This window comes from Rattus norvegicus, chromosome 1 (genome assembly GCF_036323735.1).
Source record: "Rattus norvegicus strain BN/NHsdMcwi chromosome 1, GRCr8, whole genome shotgun sequence".
Lineage (NCBI taxonomy): Eukaryota > Metazoa > Chordata > Mammalia > Rodentia > Muridae > Rattus > Rattus norvegicus.
In genome coordinates this window covers 169,423,187-169,444,192 of record NC_086019.1, presented here as the reverse complement: position 1 = coordinate 169,444,192, position 21,006 = coordinate 169,423,187, and the positions used below count along the sequence as shown (strand labels likewise).

General features: G+C 41.7%; 1 protein-coding gene across 5 annotated transcripts in view; it reads right to left on the bottom strand.

The window, feature by feature from the left end:
• The window catches only part of Dnhd1 (dynein heavy chain domain 1), an 84,070-nt gene that overhangs the window by 42,492 nt on the left and 20,572 nt on the right, over positions 1 to 21,006 (bottom strand). For 3 of the 5 annotated variants that reach the window (XR_010060730.1, XM_008759815.4, XM_039101123.2), the window contains 8 exons: positions 10,666 to 10,928; positions 10,332 to 10,575; positions 4,860 to 5,017; positions 3,954 to 4,079; positions 3,590 to 3,866; positions 1,749 to 1,876; positions 1,453 to 1,651; positions 176 to 270 (listed from right to left, as the gene is read on the bottom strand). Coding sequence is in view for 3 of the 5 variants with exons in the window: in XM_008759815.4 (XP_008758037.1) it covers positions 176 to 270; positions 1,453 to 1,651; positions 1,749 to 1,876; positions 3,590 to 3,866; positions 3,954 to 4,079; positions 4,860 to 5,017; positions 10,332 to 10,575; positions 10,666 to 10,928 (1,490 nt within the window). In the remaining 2 variants the exon portion in view is untranslated. Of the gene's footprint in view, positions 1 to 175; positions 271 to 1,452; positions 1,652 to 1,748; positions 1,877 to 3,589; positions 3,867 to 3,953; positions 4,080 to 4,859; positions 5,018 to 10,331; positions 10,576 to 10,665; positions 10,929 to 21,006 lie in introns of those variants that run through there. The other 2 variants (XM_063279313.1, XM_063279323.1) reach the window with 2 other exon arrangements.

Sequence of the window (21,006 nt, the reverse complement as noted above, 5' to 3'; positions counted from 1 at the left end):
TTGCAGATGGATAGGGACTCTTCCTACCCTCTAGGATGTGACCCAGTCCCAGCTTCCCTCTTACCTCCACACCACCCACTGTCCCCACAGCTCCAGGGACTGCTTTATAGGCCTTGACTGGTTTTAGCCCACATTTTTCACTCCAACCACCTCCATTCCTTCTTGTGAGCCCTACCTGATTGATTCGGTCTGCGAATTCCAGCAGTGGACAATTGAGCAGCCGGCCCAGTGTAAGGAGATCCAAGCTTTGTAGACCACCCAGCCCTAATGCTGGAATAGAACAGACCAGACAGAACAACACCTAGCACATAGCTAAAAGTGAACTCGTATCCCAAGACTCATTTCTACCTTGAGCCCAGACCAGCTTGGACTGTGGTTCAAGATCAGGAGCATAACCCAGAGCCAAGAACCCAGAGCCTAAGGTCCAAGGCACAACCCAAATCTGAGACTGATCCCCATTGGTTAAGAGGACCCTGTGTTGAAAGACATACATGGTATGCACTCACTGATAAGTGGCTATTAGCCCAAATGCTTGAATTACCCTAAATGCCTAGAACAAATGAAACTCAAGACAGATGATCAAAATGTGAATGGTTCACTCCTTCTTTAAAAGGGGAACAAGAATACCCTTGGCAGGGAAGAGAGAGGCAAAGATTAAAACAGAGACTGAAGGAACACCCATTCAGAGTCTGCCCCACATGTGGCCCATGCATATACAGCCATCCAATTAGACAAGATGGATGAAGCAAAGAAGTGCAGACTGACAGGAGCCGGATGTAGATCGCTCCTGAGAGACACAGCCAGAATACAGCAAATACAGAGGCGAATACCAGCAGCAAACCACTGAACTGAGAATAGGACCCCCGTTGAAGGAATCAGAGAAAGAACTGGAAGAGCTTGAAGGGGCTCGAGACCCCATATGTACAACAATGCCAAGCAACCAGAGCTTCCAGGGACTAAGCCACTACCTAAAGACTATACATGGACTGACCCTGGACTCTGACCTCATAGGTAGCAATGAATATCCTAGTAAGAGCACCAGTGGAAGGGGAAGCCCTGGGTCCTGCTAAGACTGAACCCCCAGTGAACTAGACTGTTGGGGGGAGGGGGACAATGGGGGGAGGGTGGGGAGGGGAACACCGATAAGAAAGGGGAGGGGGGAGGGGGATGTTTGCCGGGAAACTGGGAAAGGGAATAACACTCGAAATGTATATAAGAAATACTCAAGTTAATAATAAAAAAAATAAAATAAAATAAAATAAAAAATGAAAAAAAAAAAAAAGAGGACCCTGTGTTGTAATGAGCAAGTATAGAAAAGTGTTTCCCCAGGTTGAAATGAGTTTAGCATATGTGGGAAAGAGGAGGGTGGAACAATGTTCTAGCAAAAGCAGCAGGAAATTACTCCAAACACTGTTTTTTCTCATCCCTCTCCCCTGCTCTAACCAAACACACCTCTCAAGAGGGATTGGGTATTAACATCCTGCAGCTCCAGGCTGCCCAGCTTGATAAGCAAGGGCAGGTAAGCTCGAAACTCCTCTAGCATGCGCATACAGCGTTGGAGCACAGGGCTTTGCTGCCCCAGGGCTGTGCCGAGCCTTGCAGCCTCTGTCAGCCAGGCATTGGTCTTCTCCCGGGCCATAGAAAGATTGAACTGCATAGAAAAGAGCTTATTGTCAGTTTGATACCCTCCCAACCTCCACCTACCAACTTCTGCCCCCAGCAAGAGCTCCCAGAAGGAGTGTCAGTACCTTGCTAAAAGCCACACATTTCCACTCGCTGAAGTTTTCGTGGATGATCCTGTAAAGCCTCCAGATGCGCTGCTGCAGTACTATAGGCCGGTTCCCAGAAGCAGGCGGAGACATAGTAGTCTTATGCCCTGCAGAACATAGCTGGCTGAGAATGGGCCATAGTTGTGGGGAATGGATCAATCAAAAGCCCATCATGAACAAAAGTCCAGGAAAAAAGTTGATGTGCCTATGTAAATCTCTCAGTTCAACCATGGAAGTGGGGCCACTCAAAGAGCAATGATATCAAAGAAAGGATTCCTGAGGAAATGCCATAGTGATCAACTAAAAGGGCTCCTCTCTACCCTGCTCACCTACTCAATTCCAGCCATACTAGACTAGGCTCAGATATACACCAGGTATACTCCCTGTTGCCAGAGCCTTGGACCTACAGGCTTTCCCCCCCATTATTTTATAGGAAATTCTTGCTACAGAAAACCACCACTCACACCATCACCACCTCCAACTCCAAGTGCTTGCTGCAACAGTACCTTCCTCATGAGGCCTATGCAGACTACCCCATAAAACACTGTTCTCTAATCAACTGAATTTTCAGACACTCTTTCTTGTTCTGCTGTTTTTCCCCAATGTCTTTACTTATCACTTTCTAATATGCTATGTAATTTAGTTATATTTGATAATTATTATTTATCATCTTTCTTCTCTAGTTGCAATATTGGTTCCATTACAAAAGATGGTTTGCCATTTGTTGGTGTATTTTAAGCTCAGTAATAGACATTAAACAAATAAGTGTTTAATGAATGGTAAGTGAATGAACACTCAGAAATAGAGGATGGTTATTAAATCATCAGGATCTAAAGTACTAGATTATTTTTACAAAAACTAGAATTAGATGAGGAGCTGGGGACAGAAGGAAGTGTATATATTGCTATGCAGTTCCCTGGGCCTAGCAATGCCTGGCCTGAGTCCTCTACCCTGCTTTTCCACCAACAATCCAAACTCCTAACAGAAAGGGTTGAGTCTATGGTTGAAATCAGTTAGAATATGGACTGAAAGCTTCTTAGTACTCTGCAAAAAGAAAAAAAAAGTTCCTGATGAAGGATGGTTCTAGAGTTCTAGAGCATCTCCAGCCCACCTAGCTAAAAGGCCCAGTTGATAGCTGACTAAGGAGCAACTCACAATGCACCCTTTCAAGAGGTTAAGTGACAGCATATGGGAAAAGAGCCCATGCAGAAGGGAACCAGCCTAGCTGTACAGCTGTAGAGAAAGCTGGTCTTGGATCAGCAGCTCTGTCCTGATCTCCTGTGGGACAGTGAAACTCACCAGTTTTGTTTTGTTTTGCTTTGTTTTTCTTTAAGATATGTTGGCTGGAGGCAGTGGTCAGCAACCATATCAAGATCTTATCTTGACTATTCTTATCCATGACCTGCTGCTTAGAATAGGACAGCACTGACCAAGGCTACACACAGGCTAAATTTTTACAGTGAATGTACACTTTTCTTCTGAACCAGTGTTCAACCCTGGCCCCATCACATTCTTTTTTTTTTTTTTTTTTTGATTCTTTTTTTCGGAGCTGGGGGGCCCCATCACATTCTAATGAAACATTAAGCTGTTTGTTTTCCCTTCCAGACCGTGAACTCCCTGTATCTGCTAACATAGCAGCTGAGACATATAACAAATGAGGCTTTTGTCCTCTGATATTTGTTTGTAAAAGAGACCAGGGGAAGTATATGATTCTCAAGGCTTGTTTAGGATCACAGAAGACACAAGACCCCAAGTCCCAACCCTTATCTTAGTTGGACAGCCCATCCCAAGGTGAAAGTGGAGACGGTGAAGATCAGTACCTGTGAAGGAGCGGTAAGCATAGCATAGGGCATTGAAGTTACTGAGTGTATTCAGGAACTGATTCTCCAAGGCACCAAGCTGTTGCTCAGTGCTCCTCTGTTCTTGGGAAGGATCCATAAAGGGACCAGACAGTGCCTTCACTAGCAGGCCTTCCAGCTCTGCCAATGCTGCTGCCATCAACTGCTGAAGCTTGGGCACAATGGCATGTCGCTTACTGAGCAGGAACTCTGAAACTTGGCTTCTCTCGAACTGAAATGCCTCCCATAAATCCAGAAGCTGTGGGTCAAGCAGAGGACAATTGAGATGTGGTTATAGAGGAGGGAGACCAGGAGAGATGAATAATTTCTTATATTGTTCTCTTACCGCGATATCTAGAGTCTCATTCTCAGAAATGAAGAGGACACAATGGTTCCGGATGAGGTCATGGAGTGATCGGACATATTCCACTTGCTCCTCCAGGTGGCAGTATTGCTCGTTGGCTTCATTCAGCTGCAGAGGTGACAGCCTAAGACCAGCACCCCAACAACCCTGGACTCACCCTCAAGGGGAAATCCCATCTTCCAGAGTGGGCCATCTAGAGGCTCCAAACCCAGCTCCAGCCTTTAAACCATTTGAGATGAGGAGGACTATCTAGGATCAGACTTGCTTTAGACTTAGGTCTTAAAAGACATCTAGTTCTTATCTCCCAGACCTGATGACAGGACAATATATCCTTCACAGACCAAGTGTCCCAAGATACAAAGACACATCTTTGAAAGCAGTGGTTCTCAACCTTCCTAAAGCTGCAATCTTTAATACAGTTCCTCATGTTGTGGTGACCCCAACCATGAAATTATATTCATTGCTACTTCATAACTGTAATTTCACTGACCCCCGTAAAAGGGTTATTTGACTCCTAAAGGTGGCGCAACCCACATGTTGAGAACTAATGTCGGGTTTTTTTTGTTTGTTTTTTGGGGGTTTTTTTGTCTTTTTTTCGGAGCTGGGGACCGAACCCAGGGCCTTGCGCTTGCTAGGCAAGCACTCTACCACTGAGCTAAATCCCCAACCCGGAGAACTAATGTCTTAAAGCAAGGTTCTCTCTTGTTTCTTTGGGGTCTGCTCCTGTATGAGGAAGTAGAGCAGCACATAAACAGCAAGGACAGATGACATAATGCAAGCATGGCTTCAGATTGTCAAACCCTGTAAAGAACTCAACAAAAATCGAAATGAGCTTTTGAGCAGGCCGGATCCTGGATATATGAGGAAGAAAGGATGAGGAGAACTCACTTTTTGGGAGCACTGTGCAATGGCATGAATGTCTAAGTTGATGGTTTGGAAGACCCGCAAGAACTCTGTCAGTTTTTTCATCAGCTGCTGATTACGGCTCCAGCATTCATTTTTCACCTGTTCAAGAATGTTCTTCCTCAGGTTATTTAACTTGGATTCTGGAAATAAGAGAATATAGTGTTAGGGGATGCATAGAAATAAGCATATCAAGTTAATATACAAGAGGGAAAGGACAAGACAGGACGTTTCCTCATACTACAACAATAGAGGTAAGCATATAGACATAAAGGGACAATTACAAGGGGTTCTCATAGTGTAGTAAATCCTCTGAACTGCTGGATACCAGCCCTGCATCATGAGGGGAAGTGGACCCCGAGAAAGCTTGAGGAGGCCTCTGCAGAGGAGAGTATTGAATTGAATGTGCGAAGAGTTCTAACACTCCAAGCAACATCGAAGTGTACATTCATGAGTCCTTGTCTTGTGTTCCTTTGGAGTCTTTCTTCTAGCAGAGGGACACCAAGAAGAGGATTAAAGCTGCCTTTTTCTGTTTCTTTTTGTTTGGTTTGATTTTGGCATTTTGAATACAGGGTTTTGCTCTCATGTTCCACCAAGCCCAGCATATATTTTGCTTTTGCAGATTCAAGGAAAGCAGTTGGGAGTGGATATAGGGTTAGAAGATAATCTACCTTAATAATAAGAACAAATTCATTGTCTCAGGAAGCAGGAATAAGGGGGCTGTAGTGATGTCTCAGATGGGTAAAGGTAAGCAAGCCTGACAACCTGAGTTCAATCCTCAGCACCCACATGGTGGAGAGAACTGACTCTTTTGAATGTCCTTTGACTTTCACACTCACACACTTATGCTTGTGCACACAGGCACCATGACATGTGCGCACACACACTCAAAACAAATATATAAATGTAATTCTATTTTTTTAGTTTTATAACTTTTAATTGTATAGTGTGTGTATGTGGGGGGGTTGGTTGGTTGGTTGGGGTATGTGCAAGGAATCATGGGTGCCAGAGGAAGCCAAATAAATGTGCTTTCCTGGATGTGTACCAGGGACACTGGGAGCCAAACTCAGATCTTCTGGAACAGCAGTCCACACGCTTGCCCACTAAGCTATCGCTCCAGACCTCAATATAATTTTTTTTACAAAGAAGTCTGGAATAATATTCACATGATATAATTCACTGCCTCTTTTTTTAGATATATTTATTTATTATACGTGAGTACACTGCAGCTGTCTTCAGACACAGAAGAGTGCATCAGATCCCATTACAGATGGTTGTGAGCCACCATGTGGTTGCTGGGAATTGAACTCAGGACCTCTGGAAGAGCAGTCAGTGCTCTTCCACTCCCTCTGGAGTGCTCTAACCACTGAGCCATCTCTCCAGCCCCTTAAGATCTCACTAGTTATAAAAGATATCACAATTTTAAATACTACTAAAAAAGGGAAAATTAAACTGACAAACTGCAATGCTATAAGAACTTCTCCAGTTTAGGTGTGTTAAAATAGGCATAGGGTATCAAAGTGCAATATATAAGTACAAATCCAGTACTGAGTACTTATTATACATCAGACATCATTTCAAGTACTTCACATACAATAATTTACTTTACCCTTTGAGTAAGTACTATTGTTTATACTTATTTTATGAATAAGCACATAAAGACTCAGAGAGGTTAACTGTACTTGGTTCACATTATGCAAAGGAGAATAAAGATTCATACTTACAGAGCTTCACTTTGCTCCATTATAGTTCAGGTTACAGAGTTAAACATGTATACACGTAGTCTGTGGTATACACATATATCATATATATAATACTACAATTTTATTTTATATACTGTGGTGGGTTTGACTAGTATTGTTATATATTCAAATGCTAGAGGCCCGAGACAAGGAGAGCCTTACATACACCAAATGATGTTATATAACCTTGTTCTCCAAGTTACCTTAGGATCCTTATTTTCAACACAGAAACTGCTCCAGAGGGATTGGGGATTTAGCTCAGTGGTAGAGCGCTTGCCTAGGAAGCGCAAGGCCCTGGGTTCGGTCCCCAGCTCCGGAAAAAAAAGAACCAAAAAGAAACTGCTCCAGGCCCAGTGGGATGAATGTTTTACAAACACACACCAATAAAAGGTCTGTGGTTGAGCCGGTAGATAGTACTTCACATACAATAACTAGGTGGGTGGGTTTTCAGTTACCTGTCTGGGGGTTGCAAGTAGAGAGAGGAAAAGGAGAAGAGATAAGACTAATGGAGGAGGCGGCCACCTTAAGAGGAGATGGACTATGAGTACGTGGCCAGGCCAAACAGCAAGTACCAGGGGCATATGGCTGGGATGTAGTACAGCAGCTCCAAGCCTGCCCAGTATAGGCTCACAGCTCATAAACAAACACCTGGGCTGTGTGTCTTTCACATGAGCTAGCTAGAATTTGTAATTCCTTTTATAATATACTATATAATGTTATACAGAAAGTAAACCTACCTACCCTCTATTAGCATCTATGCAACTGGTGGGTAGAATAGTGAGTTTGGAGGGCAACTGAGATACACTGTAGATGGCACTCTCAGAGACTTGGAAAGACTATACAAGAAAACTAGGTACCAAGAGATGAATCTGATGAACCCTACCAAGAAGGACCTTTTGAAGAGCACCTATGCTGAACATCTCCCTTGGTGGTGATGGCCACCAGGCCACTGAATGCTGCTGCTGTGGTGCCGGGAAGACCATGTGGGAGTGCAGCAGTGTTTTCACATGACATAAAGAAGCAATGGCATGATCAAATGTTGGGGCTCCTTGGGTTCAAGAGCTGGGTGGTGATGAACTGGAAAATGTTTGAGAGATATCAAAGGGGAGAAGAAAGGGAAAGACTTGGTGATAAGTTAGGTGTGGTGTATTTCTACCTTTCTCTGTTCAACTGAGTTTGTAAAGAAAAGGAGCAGAATTAACATCAAGGATGGTCAGTTAGAAGACTGAAGCAGTCAGGGAATAAGAGGAAATAAAAATGCCACTGTCTACATCAGTCACTTCTAGAAGTAATTCAAAACTAAAGCAAAAAATAAAAAAGGAAAAAAAAATGTTTTTCTTTCTGTAATCCTACATGACACATTAGCCTGCCTAGGCTACAAAGAACCCAAAACTGAGTGGTCTTACATCACAAAGTCAGTGAGAGCCAGAGTTAGGACACTAGGACACTAAACTCTCAACTTGAAGAGGTCAGTGGATCATGGAATTCACAAACTAGAAAGAAATTAAAGACTCCTGGGGCAGGGCCAGAGAAAAGCCTGCCCAAATCAGGGTCAATAGAGAAATTGAACCGGTCCTGCCTTGCTAGAACAAACCCCTGCTCACAAAATGGAAGCCTCAGTGGTCCATAAGAAATTCATGAGGTCTGTGCATTCATCTAGTAAGGAGCAATAGCCAGGACGGCTAGGCAGGTGAGTGCTATCAAAAGGCTCACACCTTCATAAAGAAAGCAGGCCTGTGTGTGTGTGTGTGTGTGTGTGTGTGTGTGTGTGTGTGTGTGTGTGTGTGTGTGTGTGTGTGTGTGTCTGTATATGTGTGTTTGATTTTACTCCTGTAAATAGGTACTGTGGTTGAGCCTATGTGAGGATCAAAATGCCTTCATATTTCCTAAGGAAACAAAGCAATGAGTTCCTAATTTACTCCACTCTAAGCCTCTCTGAGGCCAGCCGGCTCATAGTCTAGGCACTTAGCTGGGACGTGACAGCATGAGCCATACTTCACACAGGAAGTAAGATAGAGAAAAGGGGAGATAAGAAAAAGAGGTTATAAACCAGACTTCTCAAATCCAGGAATATTAATAATTGGTCTTGACCTAGTAGAGTATGATGTGACTGGAGGACTCAGGGTGAGGGAGCACACCTCTAATCCAAACACTTGGGAGACAGAGGCAGGGAGAGCTTGGATTTCTAGGTCAGCCTAGTCTACAGAGTGAGCTCTAGGACAGTGAGAAAAACCATGTTTAGGAAATACAACAACAACAAAACGAAACAAAAAAGAAAAGTAGATGGACTGAAGAGGAAACGGACCAGAGTGTTCTTAAGTCCCACTTTTACATGGAACTTTGGGATGAGGCCTCCTTAAACGGCTTCCAGTGTTGATAGTAAACAGTCACTGCATAGTAAAAATTATGGTGTGCTGTGTTGTGGCAGAGAGGAAATGAACCCAATATTTACAAGTCCTCCTGGTCCCAAATGACTGGAGATACCTCAGATAGCAGAACATTGATCCCACTGATCCCATTGATCCATTAAGCCTGGATGCAGTTTCTGTATTGGAAATAAGGGATCCTAAGGCAACATAGAAGTGGTCGGCTAAAACAAGTGGCAAGCCCAAGAGATAAGAAAAAGACTTCATTAGCCTCCCAAAGAGCCGCCATGGCAATAGGAGCCATGGTTGGCCTGATAGAGAAGGGTGGGGGGGCTGGGGATTTAGCTCAGTGGTAGAGCACTTACCTAGAGAAGGGTGGGGCTGGAGAAATGGCCCAAAGGTTAAGAGAACTTGCTGTTCTTGTAGAGTACCAAAGTTTATTTCCCAGCACCCATATTGGACATGACACCAGCTCCAGGGAATCCAATGCCCTCTTTTAGCCTCTGCTGGCACTTGCACACTATACGCACCCTGCATATTGTGCAACACGCACACATACACACACACACACACACACACACACCTTTTAAAGAAAAAAGAAAAAATGCACACAGAACACATCCCAGCTACACCAGCCTGCGATGAACCAGCACCAGAATCATCAATGCCAACAGGGCTAGGACCAGGCAAGGGAGTGTTATATACTCTGTGCAGATATTGTACAACCCAGTAGGCTGCCCCAGTGCCAGGGTTCCCGTGGAAGCAAAATGGAGCAGAGAATAATTGAGAATAAAAATCAGTGGTGTTAAGGATTCTGAACTGACTAAATATTCAAAATAGACTGAGTTGGACCACAGTGACTGTTGTTAATGAGAAGAGTCCTCATTAACTGGGAAGTGTATGCTGCTTTGCCATTGTCCACAGAGGCAGGACTGCAGCATGAGGCAAAAACAGAGAGGAACTTCTCATTCATGCAGATGGTGGTAGAAATTTTAGCACCATTACATTCAAGAAAGGGTCATCCTAGATTCCCAAGACTCTCTGTGAAGAAATCCAAGCTCAGGATAAGCTTCTTAGTCATATTTGGTTTGACCTTTCTTTACAAGAATAGAAAAGTTTTCATTAACTAGAACATGATTCCCAATAAATACAGGGAATTCCAAACAGGAATATAGGAAAGCCAAACTTTTGATGGCAAAAGGGAGGAGCTATGAGCTAGTGCTCTGAAAGGCTCTAAAGATACAAAGAGGGACCCGAATCAAAGGTTTCTAGAGGATATTCTAGCCCCATGGTAATCCATGTGTAAGGATGTAAGGAAGGAAGATATAGAGAAGACAAGACGCACTTACCCAACTCTTCTTGAACATCACGGCCACTCAAGAGCAGCAACTTGGTTTTTGTCAGCAGCTCGACAGGCATATTGGAGACACGTTCTTGCCAATTTTTCAGCTTTCTTACCAGTTTTACATAGTCACTGATAGGAGAGCCTCTCAGGTCCTCTAGCTTCTGAGAGTTCCAGGCCTTCAGGAACTCATAGATGTCTTCTACCCATTGCTGTTTATTGCAGAATTCCTGCACCTCCTGCCTCATGTCCTATGGGCAAATAAGATGTATAAAGCAGAAGGCAGCAGCTGTAATGGGAGCTAGCAGCCAGAAGCCCATTTCTTAAACCCCTGCTCTCACCTCCAGGAGAGCCTGTTGTACAGCCAGTGCCTGTTGGATTCCAGCATTCTTGTCCAAGTCCTCCTGTACATGGTCATAATTAGGATGCAGATACTGACCCCGTAGCCGGTGCCCACGGACTTCCAGGACATTAGTAATTGCATGAGACTTCCAAGGCCACACGTATCCTACGTTTGGGCCACAGAAGAGGCGAACAGCATCGCTGGACTTTCCATGAAACTTGGGCATTGGGAATTCTGTATTTGAGTCCTGGTCTTTATTGTCTAGTGGAACACATGATAGAATAGTCTGTGAGCACTCTCTAAAGCTGTACACAAACCTTCTATTATGAATGCACACTCACAACACACTGTGCTCCTATTCCCTGTTTCTTAGTGAAAAAAAAATATATATGTCATCAATGTTAATAGTACAGCAAATCCATGGGAGGAATGGGTCAGCCAGAACTCACATACTGATAATAGAATTTGTCCAGTGTAAGCAGAAAGGGAAATTATTACAACGTATGAAGTGTGTTTCAAAGTAACTAATAGATGAGAATAGGCTGAATAGAGTCTAGCTAACTGGCACAGCTCCTGACAATATCTTCTTTGGCTCAGCTTCTCCTGGCTAAACTGTCACAAACTGACTTCTCTAACACTGCTCTCTGACCCTACTCTCTGTCTCTTGGAACCTCCACTCCTTTTCTCCAACTTAATTCTGAATTGAAAGCTCAGATGAATCTAACTGTCAGACCCTACATCAATAGGCTGTCCGCCTGCAAAGGCACTGGGAAGTGCACTTTAGGAGTATACCTAGCATCTGCACAACAAAGGAGGACAGAAAAATGGATGCATGTTATGCAAAAAAATTATCCTTGGGCCTGGCTTCTCCCAATAACATTTTAGGAACTGACTAATTGCCAATGTCAGTATTTTTGGTAAAAAGGCATGTAAGCAGGAAGAGTTGAGAGCTCACATCTCAAAACTACAAGCAGGAGGCAGAGAGCACATTAGGAAGGTTGGGAGACTTCTGAAGTCTCAAGGCCTGTATGCATGACACTCCTTCAACAAGGCTACATTGTAGTATGATTCATTTTGTGTGCCTAGCCCTTTAACGGACTCTGTGCCTTTCAGTGTTGATTGCCTCTTGGAATTCTGGGATACAAAAAAAGCCTGCAGAAGCTGAGACAGAGGAATAGGATCAGAATCAGAGAATAATAGAGTCCAGTTGGCAGAAGAGGGGAGGTACCTGGAGACAGAGAGTAGGGTCAGAGAGCAGGGGTAGAGAAGACAGTTGGTGACAGTTGAGCCAGAAAAAGATGAGCCAAAGAAGACATTGTTCGGAGGCAGTTGAAGAACCTATGCCAACTATTGGAAAAGAGAAACATAAAATAAAAGCTACACCACACCTCCCATTCCTTCCCAAATAGTTCTACCATCAGAGGAGCAAGTATTCAAACATATGTGCCTATAGGAGCCATTCTCCTTCAAACCACCACACTGACACATGAAGTCTACATTCAAACTATACCCAGAATCCAACTAATTTTCCCCATATCTACCATCATTTAACTAAACTCACCCAAACCATGTCACTATTGTCTTTCACTGCCATTGCAGAGAATAGCTTAGAAACATAGACTCCGCTTGGCTTACACGACACAAATACTCCATTACTAACAACCTGGGATCCTCGCCTGCACCAAAATGTAGTTGAAGGGCAGACTCCACTTCAAACAATGGATTAAGTTATTCCCCTTAGCAACTTCTTGGTAACTCCCCTTCTGTGGTTACTTTCCATTCAAACATGTTGCAGAATATTTCTAGGAACCAGAGGCAGGGATCCAAACCAGTGTGAACCAGTTTTGGATTCAGGCACAGTAGTATGTTCTAAGTAAACTTTTAGGGTAAATCCTCTATTTTCCATTTATGCCTATCCATAATTGGGCATGCTTATCATCAAAATCATCATGGGAAAGGACAGGCACAGCAAAGTCAGGCTTGCATAACCTAAGCCTGTTGATTAAACAAAGAAATCAACCACACTATACCACTTAGCAACTAACTCTTCTCCCTCTTAGACTCCACAGAAGGAAGCCACAAGCACCTGTCACTTTAGCTTAAGGGGCTAACACTTCTTGCTGCTTTGCTATTTGTATATGATCTTTCAATTCTCTCAACAGGAACCTGGAAACTCCTGGGCTAGACAGCAAGGTTAGGAAACAGTACTGCAATAGTCTTTCCTTGCTAATAATATCTTATAGCCTGTCCCACATAGAAAGAATAACAATGTTAATGTCAGAAGGGATTCTAAGACCTTGGGCACTGGCTCTGTACCCAGTCCTACAACACCCAGAGGAAGCCCAACTCCCAGGTGTCTAACACACCCAGGATCAGAGGTGTGGAGGCCACAACTACCCCAACACCAGGAATAACTGGGACCCCCAGAATGCAGGGATGCGGGACCACTGCACAGCCATTGGCACAGTTTCCTTCTGGTCTGAACCAGTGCCCTAGCAAACCCACTCCTATGACCAGAGGGAGCCTGACTCCCAGGTGCTCTGAAACACCCAGGATCATAGGAGAGGCCACAACATCCTCCCCAAAAACCACAACACCCAGAGTAACTGGGTCCCCCAGGATCCAGGGACGCAGGAACCCCCAACCAGCCAGATACACAGGTCCCTTCCAGTCTGAACCAGTGCCCTGAGCAGACCTTGGGTGCAGGCTCCACTCCCAGTCCCAAAATACCCAGAGGTGTGACTCCCAGGTGCTCTAATATGCCCAGGATCAAAAATGTTCTGAAACACTCGGTATCACAGGATCACAAGATACCAGAATCAGGACCACAGAGACAGCTGGATTCTGAGGAGTTCTGACACAACCAGGATCACAGAAGAGACAGAGACAGCAAGGGCAGGTCCACAAAGAGATAACCAGATGGCAAGAGGCAAGCACAAGAACATAAGCAATAGAAACCAAGACTACTTGGCATCATCGGAACCCAGTTCTCCCACTACAGCAAGTTCTGGATACCCCAACACACCAGAAAAGCAAGATTTGGATTTAAAATCACATGATGATGATAGAGTAAATTAGGAAGGACATAAACAACTCCCTTAAAAAATATAGTACAGCACAGGTAAACAGGTAGAAGCCCTTAAAGAGGAAACACAAAAGTCCCTTAAAGGATTATAGGAAAACACAGTCAAACAAGTGAAGGAATTGAACAAAACAATTCAGGACCTAAAAATGAAAATAGAAACAATAAAGAAACCACAAGGGACCCTAGGTTCGGTCCTCAGCTCAAAAAAAAAAAAAAAAAAGAAAAAAGAAAAAAGAAAGAAAGAAAGAAAGAAAGAAAGAAAGAAAGAAAGAAAGAAAAGAAAAGAAAAGAAAAGAAATCCAGAAGAAACCACAAGGGAGACAACCTTGGAGATTTGGAGATGGAAAACCTAGGAAAAAGATCAGGAGTCATAGATGCAAGCATTACCAACAGAATACAAGAGATAGAAGAGAGAATCTCAGGCACAGAAGAAACCATAGAAAACATTGAAACAACCATCAAAAAAATGAAAAATGAAAAAAACAAAACAAAACAAAACAAAACTCTGAACACAAAACATCCAGGAACTCCAGGACACAATGAGAAGACCAAACCTAAGAATAATAGGTATAAAAGAGAGTGAAGATTACCAACTTAAGGGCTATTAAATATCTTCAACAAAATTATAAAAGAAAACTCTAACCTAAAGAAAGAGATGCCCATGAAGATACAAGAAGTCTACAGAACTCCAAATAGAATGGACCAGAAAAGAAATGCCTTCTGCTACATAATAATCAAAACACCAAATGCACAAAACAAAGAATGAATATTAGAAGCAGAAAGGAAAAAAAGTCAAGTAACATATAAAAGCAAACCCATCAGAATTACACCAGACTTCTCACCAGAGACTATGAAAGCCAGAGATCCTGGGCAGATGTCATACAGACAATAAGAAAACACAAATGCCAGCCCAAGTTACTGTACCCAGCAAAACCCTCAATTAGTATACATGGAAAAACCAAGATACTCCATGACAAAACCAAATTTACACAATATCTTTCTACGAATCCAGCCCTACAAAGAAAGGATAATAGATGGAAAAGCCCAACACAAGAGGGAAACCCCACCCTAGAAAAAAATAATCTTTCAAAAAACCCAAAAGAAGATAGCCACACAAACATAATTCCACCCCTAACAACAAAAATAACAGAAAGCAATAATCATTTTTCCTTAATATCTCAACATCAATGGACTCAATTCTGCAATAAAAAGACATAGATTGACTGGATAAGTAAACAGGACCCAGCATTTTTCTGCATACAAGAAACACACCTTAGTGATGGAGACAGACACTACCTCAGAGTAAAAGGCTAGGAAAATTTTTTCCAAGAAAATGGTCTCAAGAAACAAGCTGGAGTAGCCATTCTAATATCGAATAAAATCGACTTTCAACCAAAAATTATCAAAAAAGATAAGGAAGGACATTTCATATTCATCAAAGGAAAAATCTACCAAGATGAACTTTTGATACTGAACATATATGCTCCAAATGCAAAGGCACCCACGTTCATAAAACAAACTTTACTAAAGCTCAAAGCACACATAGCACCTCACACAATAATAGTGGGAAACTTTAACACCCCACTCTCATCAATGGACAGATTATGGAAACAGAAACTAAACAGAGACACAGTGAAACTAACAGAAGTTATGAACCAAAAGAATATAACAAATATCTATAGAACATTTCATCCTAAAACAAAATATATATATATATATATATACCTTCTTCTCAACACCTCATTGTCCCTTCTCCAAAATTAACCATATAATTGGTCACAAAACAGGTCTCAAAAGATACAAGAAGAATTAAATAATCCCTTGCATCCTATCACAGACTAAGGCTGGTCTTCAATAACAAGAACAACAGAAAGCCCACTTACACATGGAAGCTGAACAACACTCTACTCAATGATAACTGGGTCAAGGAAGAAAGAAAGAAAGAAATTAAAAGACTTTTTAGAATTTAATAAAAATGAAGGCAGACCATACACAAACCTATGGGACAAAATAAAATCAGTGCTAAGAGGAAAACTCATGGGGTTGGGGATTTAGCTCAGTGGTAGAGCGCTTGCCTAGCAAGCGCAAGGCCCTGGGTTCAGTCCCCAGCTCCGGAAAAATAAAAAAAAAAAGAGGAAAACTCATAGCTCTGAGTGCCTCCAAAAAGAAACTGGAGAAAGCATACACTAGCAGCTTGACAGCACACCTGAAAGCTCTAGAATAAAAAGAAGCAAATACACCCAAGAGGAAATAATCAATCTCAGGGCTAAAATCAACCAAGTAGACACAAAAAGAACTATGCAAAGAATCAACAAAACCAGGAGCTGGTTCTTTGAGAAAATCAACAAGATAGATAAGACAGACTAAACAGAGGGCAAAGAGAAAGTATCCAAATTAACCAATATCAGAAATGAGAAGGGAGTCATAACAACAGAAACTGAGAAAAAAAATTGTCAGATCCTACTACAAAACCTACACTCAACCAAACTGGAAAATCTGGAGGAAATGGTCAAATTTCTAGACAGATACCAGGTAACAAAATTAAATCAGGATCAGATAAACCATCTAAACAGTCCCATAACCCCTAAAGAAATAGTAGTAGTTACTAAAAGTCTCCCAACCCAAAAAACCCCAGGTTTACTCAGAATCCTATCAGACCTTCAAAGAAGCCCTAATACCAATACTCTTCAAACTATTCCACAAACTAGAAACAGAAGGAACACTAATCAATTCGTTCTATGAAGCCACAATTATGCTTATACCTTAACCACACAAAGACCCAACAAAGAAAGAGAACTTCAAACCAATTTCCCTTATGAATATTGATGCAAAAATACTCAATAAAATTCTCACAAACCAAATCCAAGAACACATCAAAGTGGTCATTCATCATGATCAAGTAGGATGCAGGAATGGTTCAACATTTTCAGCAATGTAATCCACTATATAAACACACTCAAAGAAAAAAAAAAACACATGGTCATCTCATTAGAGGCTAAGGAAAATTTGACAAAATTCAACACCCGTTCATGATAAAAGTCTTGGAAAGATCAGAAATCCAGGGCCCATAACTAAACATAGGAAAAGCAATAAACAGCAAACCAGTAGCCAATATCAAACTAAATGGAGAGAACCCTGAAGCAATCACACTAAAATCAGGAATTAGACAAGGTTGCCCACTCTCTTCCTTCTTATTCAATATAGTATTTGAAGTTCTAGCCAGAGCAACTAGACAACAAGAGGAGGTCAAAGGGATACAAATTGGAAAGGAAGAAGTAAAAATACTACTATTTACAGATGATATGATAATATACTTAAGTGACCCCAAAAATTTGACCAGAGAACTCCTAATCCTGATAAACAATCTCAGCAAAGTGGCTGAATATAAAATTAACTGAAACAAATCAGCAGCCTTCCTCTGCTCAAAAGATAAACAGGCTGAGAAAGAAATTAGGGAAATGACACCCTTCACAATAGTCATACAATATAAAAAAATACCGTGGTGAAACTCTAACCAAGCAAGTGAGAGATCTGTATGACAAAAACTTCAGGTCTCTGAAGAAAGAATCAAAGATCTCAGAAGATAAAAAGACCTCCCTTGCTCATGGATTGGCAGGATTAATATAGTAAAAATGGCCATCTTGCCAAAAGCAATCTACAGATTCAATGCAATCCCTATCAAAATTCCAACTCAAACCTTCATAGACTTAGAAAGAGCAATTAGCAAGTTCATTTGGAATAACAAAAACCCCAGGATAGCTAAAACTATCCTCAACAATAAAAGAAATTCTAGGGGAATCACCATGCCTGACCTCAAGCAGTATTACAGAGTAATAGTGATAAAAACTGAATGGTGTTGGTACAGAGACAGGCAGGTAAATCAGTGGAATAGAATTGAAGACCTAGAAGTGAACCCATACACCTATCATCGCTTGATCTTTGACAAAGGGGCTAAAACCATTCAGTAGAAAAAAGACAGCATTTTTAATAAATGGTGCTGGTTGAAGTGGAGGACAGCATATAGAAGAATGCAAATTGACCCATTCTTATTGACTTGTACAAAGCTCAAGTCCAAGTGTATCAAGAACCTCCACATAAAAGCAGATACACTCAAACTAATAGAAGAGAAAGTGGGGAAGTGTCTTGAACACATGGGCACAGGGAAATATTTCCTAAACAGAACACCAATAGCTTATACTCTAAAATCATGAGTCGACAAATGGGACCTCATAAAATTGCAAAGCTTCTGTAAGGCAAAAGACACTGTCATTAGGACAAAATGGCAACCAACAGATTAGGAAAAGATCTTTACCAATCCTACATATATAGAGGGCTCATATCCAATATATAGAAAGAACTCAAGAAGTTAGACTGCAGAGAATCAAGTAACCCTATTAAAAAATGGGATACAGAGCTAAACAAAGAATTCTTAACTGAGGAATATCCAATAGCTGAGAAGCACCTAAAGATATGTTCAACATCCTTAGTCATCAGGAAAATGCAAATAAAAACAACCCTGAGATTCAACCTCATACCAGTCAGAATGGCTAAGATCAAAGACTCAACTGACAGCAGATGCTGGCAGAGATATGGAGAAAGAGGAACACTCCTCCATTGTTGGTGTGATTGCAAACTGGTACAACCACTCTGGAAATCAGTTTGGAGTTTCCTTAGAAAAATGGACATAGTACTACCTGAGGACCGAGACATACCACTCCTGGGCATATACCTAACAGATGCTCCAAAATACAACAAAGACAAATGCTCCACTATATTCATAGGGGCCTTAGTATAGCCAGAAGCTGCAAAGAACCCAGATGTCCTTCAACAGACAAATAGATACAGAAAACGTGGTACATTTACACAATATAGTACTACTCAGCTATTAAAAGCAATGACTTGGGCTGGAGAGATGGCTCACTGGCTAAGAGCACTGACTGCTCTTCCAGAGGTCCTGAGTTCAAATCCCAGCAACCACATGGTGGCTCACAACCATCTATAATGAGGTCTGATGCCCTCTTCGGGTGTGTCTGAAGACAGCTACAGTGTACTTAGATATAATAAATAAATAAATCTTTTAAAAAAAGCATCTGAAGACGGCTACAGTGTACTTATATATAATAAATAAATCTTAAAAAAAAAGCAATGACTTTATGAAACTCTTAGGCAAATGGATGGAACTAGAAAATATCATCCTGAGTGAGGTAGCCCAATCACAAAAAAATACACACATGGTATGAACTCAGATAAGTGGGCATTATCCCAAAAGCTCAAATTATCCAAGATACAATCTACAGACCACATGAAGTTCAAGAAAAAGGATGGCCAAAGTGTGGATGCTTCAGTCCTTCTTAAAAGGGGAAACAAAAGTATTCATAGGAGGAGATATGGAGATAAAGTTTGGAGCAGAGACTGAAGGAATGGCCATTCAGAACCTGCCCCACCTAGAGATCCAGCCCATACACATACAGCCAGCAAACCCAGACAATATTGCTGAAGCCAAGAAGTACATGTCAGGAGCCTGATATAGTTGTCTCCTGAAAGGCTCTGCAAGAGCCAGAGAAATAGAGGCAGATGCTCACAGCCAACCATTGGACTGAGAATGGGGTCCCCAAAAGAGGAGTTAGAGAAAGGACTGAGGTAAGTGAGGGCATTTGCAACCCCATAGGAAGAACAACAATATCAACCAAACTAAACTCCCAGGGACTAAACCACCAACCAAAGAGTATTCATGGAGTGACCCATGGCTCTATCCGCATATGTAGCAGAGGATGGGCCTTGTTGGGTGTCAATGGAGGAGAGGCCCTTGGTCCTATGAAGGCTAGATGCTCCAGTGTATGGAAATGCCAGGGCAAGGAGGCAGGCTGGAGTTGGTGAGTGAGGGAGCACCCTCATGGAGGCAGGGGTTGGGGGATGGGATGGGGGATTTCTGGATGGGAAACTGGGAAATGGGATAATATTTGAAATGTAAATAAAAAAATCCAATAGAAATATCCAATAAAATTTTTAAAAAGCAAAAAATGAATATATTCAATAAAATTTTAAAAAAAAGAAAAAGGGGATTGTAAGATAATGGTAATAAAACCATTCTGAAATTTCTGCAAATACTCACATTAAGATGATGAAGCAATTAGGAACTCAAATAGGTAATAATTTTAACAACTAAGGAAAAGGCACAAGTCCCAAAGTACCAGTAAGTGGCCAAGTCAATCTTAGCCTCAAGATACCAACATTTATGAGTATGTAAAATAATGTTCCAACTTAATCTAGACTTACATTTTGAAACTATGTCCCCAACAAGTGTGATCTATATGTATTTATCTACATAAAATCCAGACTCCTTTTACAGAATCTTTTTCTTCTTGTGAATGATCCCCTAAAACTAACTTCATATTTTATTCTTCTTCATGAAGACATACCAGTTGGCTAGAAAATTAAAAGGTATCTAATGGTTTTAAAGATTTTTTTAATGACAGCATCATTGTCCTGAAGAAAGGTGATGTTGCTGGCATACACTTTTAATCCCAGCACTCAGGAGGCAGAGGCAGGTAGGCCAGCCTGGTCTATAAATTGAGGTCCAGGAGGGCCACAGTTGTTAAACAGAAAGATCCTATCTTGAAAAACAAAGAAAACAAAAAAACAGAAAAAAAGTCATATCAAGATGTATTTTCTTTCTAATGGTTAACAAAGTTGAGATTTTGGGCTGGAGAGATGGCTCAGTGGTAAAGAGCACTGGCTGCTCTTCCGGCAGACCAGGGTCAATTCCCTGCACCTACATGGCAGTTCACAACTATCTGTAAACTCTAGCTTCAAGAGATGCAACACCCTCATACATACAGGGAAAACACCAATGCACAAATCATTTTTAATTAAAGTTTTTTTAGGAGTTGAGTATTAATATCTCAAAGCTTTGATGAACTTCCTTATCAGAAATAACACAGCCACATGAGCTGAGGCAGAAGTTGAGCAAGCAGAGCTCATCAGACAAGCATACATACATTAGGATAGCAATAAAATTCAACAGAAAATAAAATGCAAGTGATAGTGGAGAAAACCTGGAATTTGAGGTGAATCAAGGACAATGTATCAATGTATCCACACACACAGCCATCACACACATGACTTAGCAAGCACATATACTTAAGCAAATGGATTAGTGAGCACAACTCCCTCTAGACTCTTCTACTGCTCAACAAGCATGTACAGTACCCAGGTTAGAGCTGCCCTATTACATCCAAGCTCTGACCTGTACTG